Source organism: Abramis brama (assembly GCF_963993115.1).
Source record: "Abramis brama genome assembly, chromosome: 20".
NCBI lineage: Eukaryota > Metazoa > Chordata > Actinopteri > Cypriniformes > Leuciscidae > Abramis > Abramis brama.
The window spans coordinates 34,246,825-34,254,095 of NC_139982.1; the positions used below are offsets into that span (position 1 = coordinate 34,246,825).

General features: G+C 36.5%; 2 protein-coding genes and 1 long non-coding RNA gene across 3 annotated transcripts in view; 1 reads left to right on the forward strand and 2 right to left on the reverse strand.

Moving 5' to 3' along the window:
• LOC311071032 (uncharacterized protein) overlaps window positions 1-7,271 on the reverse strand; it is a gene marked incomplete at its 3' end in the record, with an annotated part of 144,924 nt that overhangs the window by 104,480 nt on the left and 33,173 nt on the right. The window lies entirely within an intron of this gene.
• Window positions 1,454-2,667, forward strand: LOC311070539. Its single transcript, XR_014603685.1, has 4 exons — window positions 1,454-1,559; window positions 1,832-2,025; window positions 2,214-2,378; window positions 2,561-2,667. It is a non-coding gene; the product is annotated as an uncharacterized lncRNA (long non-coding RNA).
• LOC311071324 (uncharacterized protein) lies at window positions 3,442-5,026 on the reverse strand. The gene is made up of 3 exons (XM_084095678.1): window positions 4,850-5,026; window positions 4,106-4,450; window positions 3,442-4,031 (listed from the first exon to the last, which is right to left on the reverse strand). Exons 1-3 carry the CDS (start codon window positions 4,919-4,921, stop codon window positions 3,810-3,812), a joined length of 639 nt encoding a protein of 212 aa, XP_083951804.1. The 5' UTR covers window positions 4,922-5,026; the 3' UTR covers window positions 3,442-3,809.

The following is a 7,271-nucleotide window of genomic DNA, read 5'->3' on the forward strand; positions in this document are numbered from 1 at the left end:
ATTTTTGCAGCTGCCGATGGTGAGGTGTAATTTCATTGAGACAGTTACAAAAGAGTCATGCCAGGCTTCCGGACCTTTTGAAGTCCAGCTTTCTTCAAGAGGAACTGGCACTGTCATACGCTGGATAAATATATGTACATGCATTTTTTTCTTTTTAAATATTTAATTATTGTGGTTTTGGATGTACGTAAAAATAGACTTTTTTGTAATAGGTTCCATTCAAAACATCATACTATATATTCTTGAAGTAAATGTAATTATCATCAGCTTAAAATTTAAAATTTTAATTTGAACTTAAAATCACATAGTACTAATGTGAACTAGCTGGTGTTTATTGCAAATTGTTAGTAGTGTATAACATATTATGTGTCAGTGCGTAAATGCAATTAATCTACTGTGTCATGATCTTTTAGATGTGCTCAAATGGACACAAAGTATGGGTGTGGAATTCACAGCCCACTCTTAAATACGGCATGCAGGCAGGGGATTTCATGATGGCCACAAACATTCTCCTGTCAGGAAATAATACTACAAAGTAGCACACCTATTCAACTATATGAACATGGGCTTTGTAGGGAAGGACACATTTTTTAATATTCAGGACACCTATTGCATTGGAGCAATAAAGAACGTGTGGGAGGAGAAGAGATCTGCAGCCATTCAACGTGCGAAGAGTAAAGATGGTATTGTCGTATTAGGTATGTTCCATGTTATTTTAATGAAACGGACTAAAGTAGCAATTAACCACAGGAATTATGTACTAGTTGATTTTTATACATGTTTTTGTTGTAGATTTTCTTTCTTTATAAAAATATTTTTTAACAAATATAGCAATTCTTCAATGTTTGTTTATTGTTAATACTATGCTTGTTCATCATTTATAGTGTATATCAGTGATCATTTACAGATTTATTGTGTCCTGTACAGCAGATGGACGAATGGACGAATGGACGAATGGCTACTGTGCCCAGTATTGCTCCTACACTGCCATGGAGAATGATTCAAAAGAAATCATCTCAGTTGTTACCATCGATAAGAGGCAGACCGCACGCAATTCTGTGATCATGGAGAAAGAGGCTTTTGTCACGACAATGGACAAGCTTCTTGGTGAAGTTAAGATTGCAGAAATTTGCACTGATGCTCACACACAAATTGCCTCCGTTATGAGTAAGTTTGTATGATTGAAACCACTACCAGAAAAGGCTTTTGATATGTTACACATGTGTACAGTATGATTTTTAAGCTGCTCTTATCTCCCTTGTAAGATAAAACAACTGGTCGCTATAAAGAGACAGGAATTGTCCACTCATGGGACATATGGCATGGGGCAAACAATTTAGCCAAGATGATCTCTGCGGTAATTTGTCATTCTTGAGTCTCTTTGTTGCTGGTATACATCTGATGCTGTTTTATGCTAAAATGTCCTAAACCACATATGTTATTTGCAAACTAAGGCTGCACAGCAATCTGGACAAAAGATCCTTCTCCACTGGCTAAAAGACATTGTCAATCACTTTTGGTTCTGCTGCAAGACGGCAGACACGGAGCAACAGTTTATTGTAAGTATTACACTAGCAAATTCTATCCAATTTCTTTCATACAAAAAAATAAATAAATAAAATGTCTTAAATTTATATAACGTCTACTCCTGTGCAACTATGTGCTATGTTAGAGTCTTTATTCACACATTAGGCTGGTGATAGGTTTTATACATTAAAAAAAACTATTTATGCTCAGAGCACTGCATAATGAGTACACAACACGACACCTAAAATATCTCTATTATGCTTTTGTTAAACTATGTGATTATATTCAAACATTTTGATTTTAGAAACTGTGGAGCAGTGTGCTTCACCACGTAACCAACAAGCACGAGTGGTACCTTGGTCACTGCCGGCATGGGCCACTGCCAGCGAACCAAGACAGACAATGGCTGGAGAGTGGTTCGAAGGCTCATAAGGAATTGGAAGCAATAGTGTTTAAGAAGAGGTGGCTCAGAGATGTCCACCGTTATCTACCTTTCAGGTAAATACAGGAAGCACTCTCCTTACTGACAAATTGATTTTAGATTTTTTTCGTTTTCCATTACTCAACAATTTTCTAAATTATTTTTTTGAGTAATTACAGATCATTTAATTTAACACACTGATTAGGTTACAGTATGTGTTTAGTAACCCTGTGTGTGAGAATATAAATACAAAATATTTGAACAGATCGACCTGTCATCTTGAGGCGTTCCACAACCACTTGCCTATGTATGCCAGCAAGCGGTTCAGCTATTCACCAATGGTGTACGAGGCAAGAACTCTCCTGGCAGCCCTGGATTACAACCACTATAAAGATAGACCACCACTGCTAAACAAAAAAGGGGAAAAGATGTAAGAATATCATAATTTAACATGCCTTGCTTCCATAAGAGGCAATCGCATAGTATGATTGTGAAATTCAACAATTTTGTTTTGATTTTCAAACAACTATTTATGTTTATGTTATTCATATTGACATATAAAATATGGTATATGTTTGTATCACTAATATAATATCATTCTTTACTTTACAGCTATCGTCGAGTGTTTAAAAAAAAACAGGAAGATGGACGGTATATGCTATGAAGGTGAACAAAGACTACAGCTACATACCAGATCTACAGGCAGCAATTCTGCATGAAAGACTACAGGCTGACAAGGGGATGCCAAGGCGTCGGACTCTAAGGCCAGAGGATCCACGGAGACTGGGCCTCATTCCAAAAGTCCCACCTCCACCAATTGACACTATTCTTGAGTCCCATGTGAATAGAGGGATAGGTATGTCCATCAAAATATCACTTGCTTAGTAGTGCATAGTAGCTGTTGAGATATCTGTTACAAGCTAATAATTTATGATAGTTCCTTTGGTGCGTATGTTTGTTTTTCAATTGCTATGAATCAGTGAAATGTTTGGTACATTGTGCTTATTTATCTGTACTTAATGCAATGTTTTTTTTATCCCCAAAAAGGAGCCATTCCTACACTATGTGAGACAGATGAGCCCTGAATTACAACCTCTCATCCACACCACCAGAGCTCTGTTTTGGACAGTCTAAACCAAAATAAGTTATTTTGTTTATAAAGTTTTGGAATCAGACATTTAATTTTCCTTGGTCGTATATAATTTGAGTGTGCAACCTCACTAAATTGCTCTTAACCATGTATATATTTTGGAAGACAGGTAATATTTGATATAGAAATATTTTATATACATCATGCAAACAAATAAATATTGCAAAACCACTATAACATTGTTGTTTTTTATTTATACTACTCTGACAATACAGTATTTATTAAATACGGTTAGTAAAGAACACAACATTAACATTTATTTAAAAAAAAAAATTATCATATAAAATCAAATTTAAACAAGCTAATAGAAAAATTATAATTTACATGCAGCATTACATAAATAAATAGTTGTCCAGTCAGTTATTTCCACAAAAATAAACACGAGTCTAAACGAGGACAGGACTTAGGATAACAACAGCATGCTCTGCAATTACAAAACCTCAGCTATAAAACCAGTGTACTGGCTATTTGGGTCAGGATATTTATCACGTATTGTGCACACACAGCAACAGGGGATGACCACACGATTTCTTGGCCCAAGTGAACCACACTGCCACAAGACATAATTTCTATATGCAGCATAGCGGTATTCCCGGTTGTCATCCCCAGGTTGCTGTGTGTCATGTAGTGCATAAATATCATTTCTCAACCGGCGTGACAATCGCAATACATGTTCATCTAAAATGTACAAAGACATGTGAGGTAGCTTGCTTATACATGTGTTGCCTCTGTCATTCCACAGCATTTATTTTCTACATCTGATGGCATTTCCCTGCAATTTGTACAGAAGCACCATCTAGGCACACCCTGTAGTGGTTGATCCTCTCTGTGAGCATTAGGTTGAAGCACATCAAGGATGAGGCCAGGTTCTCTATTAAAAACTCGAAGTAAAAGACCTCTTGCATCATCCAAAGACATGTCCTGTATAATCTCCTGAAAAAAAAAAAAAAGTTTTACTACCAAATACAGAACCTTTCCAGGGCACTTGATAGTATGTCTACACTCACTTGTGTCATCAACCTCCTGTCCTCCCGAAGCCTATCCACCCTCAATCTGTCCTCTTCACTCAATGATGCTGTATTTCCTCTGCCTCTAGCTGTATGTGTTCCTCTTGTAGCCCTCCTCTGTCTGCCTCTTGCTCTTCCTCGTGCTGCACTGCCAACTTCAACTTCTTCACTTTCTCTTTCCACCCTGTGCGCTCTTTCAATCCCTTTTGCTCTTCCCGTCCCTCTTCTCTTTCCTGTGGATGCTCGTCCTCCTCTACCCTGTGATGCTACATTCCTTATATTCTTAGGAGGACTCCAGGTCTCATCTGGATTTGATAATTCCAGTGAGGATGTATCTGTGTTTCCCTGCAACACATGCAACTGTCAAAAATAGCACTTATAAACAAAGTTATATTGCTCTTTGTACTAAGGTAAGGCTTTTTATCACGTGTGGTGACCGAGATTATGGCAGTACAATTAAATACAATCGGATATGTGTTGTTAAAAAATATATTTAGTCATTTCTTGCAAATGTTTGTTCAAATTTACTTTTAGAACGATTGGTTTGAACACGTTAAACAACACGGCATTAACCATAAACATGTAACACTGCACAACATTAATCCAACAAATCATTTAACAAATAGCTGTAAGTTGTAACGGGATAATATAGTATAACATTTCACGTTCCTTGCAGTTCATTAATTATGATGACATAAAATAATACGATCAGATATACAGGTAATACAAAAACAAATAAATTACCTCATCTGTGATCATGATTCGTTTATCCCATTTAGATACATTGCTATGGTGAAAACGCATTAAAAACGACATCTCCCATCGTCACCTCCTTCATAGCGTCATCAAGCTTCGCCTTTGTTATTGTTGAAACTGCGCCCTCTTGTGGTCACATACCAAAGTTACATAGTGGAGCTTTAATAACAATCAGTGAAATGTTTAGACCCTTACTGATAAGTAAATCTAGAGTGTGTCCACGATTGTGTGTGGGTCCATGTACATGCTGAGTCAGATCAATCGTTTTTAAAACAGTATTGATTTATTTTGCCATATTGTTTTCTGCACTATCTATGTGGATGTTAAAATCTCCAGCAATGGCAAAACAGTCAAACTCTGAGGTAATTGTTGATAACAGTTCTGTAAAGTCCTCAGCAAAGGCTGGAGAGTATTTTGGAGGCCTGTAAATAATGATAAGTAAAATGCGCGGAGCACCTTTCAACACAATACCCAGATATTCGAAAGAAGGGTAATTCCCAAATGATATTTGCTAACATTGATAGATATCTTTAAAAAGAGCAGCTAGACCCCCACCTCTCTTAACAGCTCTGCAGACACTCATAAAAGTAAAGTTCAGGGGGGCTACTTCATTGAGGATTGTTGCACTGCAGCTGTCTTCTAGCCAGGTTTCATTTAGAAGCATAACATCCAGGTTGTTTGTGGTTATTAAGTCGTTGACTAAAAGTGATTTATTTTTAAGTGAGCGAATGTGTAAAAGTGCTAACTTAGTCTTACTTTTTGTCCCCACATTTAGTTTGACATGTAATAGGCACCAGATTAGTTAGGTTTGCTGTAGGGCTATTGAAGGCCTTAGACTTTCTATCTTGTAATAGAACAGCAATAGAGAAAGATACAGGCACACTGGGTTCCCACTTGTTCTGTAAACATTTGAGAAAGTCACTGTTATCATAGCGGGGACCCAACACATATCACTCAGAGCTGGTATCAGTTGTTTTTGCCACAATTTTGGTAATCTATGTTCAATAAACTAATCGGGCGGTGAGAAGAGACTCCAAAAGGGTCTTTGTCTTTTTAAAAAAAATAAGACTGATAACGGCAGAGAACCAAGAATCAGGAATTGAATTTATCTCTAAAAGATTATTAATTGCAGGCATTAAGATTGGGCTGATATCCTGCCAGAATTGCTTGTAAAATTCGCGTGGGAACCTGTCTGGGCCTGGAGCTTTACCTGAGGGCATGGATTGAATAGCTTGCCAAATTTCCTCCTTAGTGAAGGGAATGTTTAAAAGAGTTCTGTTCGTTTCAGAAACAACAGGAAGAAAAATCTTACAACCCACATTCATTTAATTAATCTGATTTTTTTTATTTTAAACAAGCCAATGAAATAAAATAACCACACTTTTATTTCAATTAACATTAAAATTGGACAGAAAATAGGCCTACATTAAAATAATATTAAATATCAATACATTATTCTTCATCCAGTTCTATGCAGCAGAATCAGATTTATTTTTGGACCTATTATCAAAATAAAGTAGTCCTAAAAAGCTATTATTATTATGAGAGCATGTGAGCAGATATCAGGGAGAGGATCAGTAAACACAAGTGTAGGGTCATGTTACCGGTGTGGTCCAGCACAGCAGAACATATAGGAGGCCGGATGGGACGAAACACAACAAAACACTTGCGCACATTAGACTTGCGCAGACATGTGAAACACGGATGACATTTTTCCACTCAATTATGTCTTAATAACGAGATGTTATGTTGTTAAGAGTTTTTTCTTCAAAATGATGTGAAAATTATCCTGCCTAATCATTCACATAACACAATGCATTGATTTAAATTTTGCAAAACACTTTCTGTCTGGAAAGGCAATATGCGGAGTGGGCGTCAACGATCATGCATATTTAGTGGTTCGCACCTGGAGACAATGGGGCCTGCATACTTAATGAGCCATTCATTCAGGTGTGTCACAAGAAAGAATGCAAGAGCAACAGTTGGAAGCATCTCAATTTTTTTTTATTTTTCCACAAATTGTGCTTGCAAATTGGCCTATAATATCAAAAGGAAAACATGTCTAGTAATTGTGCAGTTAATTCTCATACTGTATTTTCAGTTTTGGAATATTTATCCTCTCCCCAAATTTGTCACTAATAAAACACAATAAAAAATTATTTTAAAGAAAAGGCTTATATTTGCCTTTTATTAGTTTGTTTACATCTACCTTGTATTATTTTTTTTATTAAAAAGGTTACAATTCTCAAGGTGAACGCATACCTTCACTCTAGGGGTCAAACAACTAAAAATCAAGTCAGGAATCTTGGTGTGACACTAGAGTCAGACCTTAGTTTCAGTAGTCATGTCAAAGCAATAACTAAATCAGCATAATATCATCTGAAAAATATTGCAAGAATTAGATGCTTTG

Excerpts from the sequence above, each read along its gene's own strand:
- LOC311071324 (XM_084095678.1), bottom strand. The coding sequence starts at position 4,921 with ATGTCGTTTTTAATGCGTTTTCACCATAGCAATGTATCTAAATGGGAT. Across the intron at positions 4,451-4,849 it reads GAATCATGATCACAGATGAG|GGAAACACAGATACATCCTC; the intron begins GTAATTTATTTG and ends CATGTGTTGCAG. Across the intron at positions 4,032-4,105 it reads ACAGGAGGTTGATGACACAA|GAGATTATACAGGACATGTC; the intron begins GTGAGTGTAGAC and ends TTTTTTTTTCAG.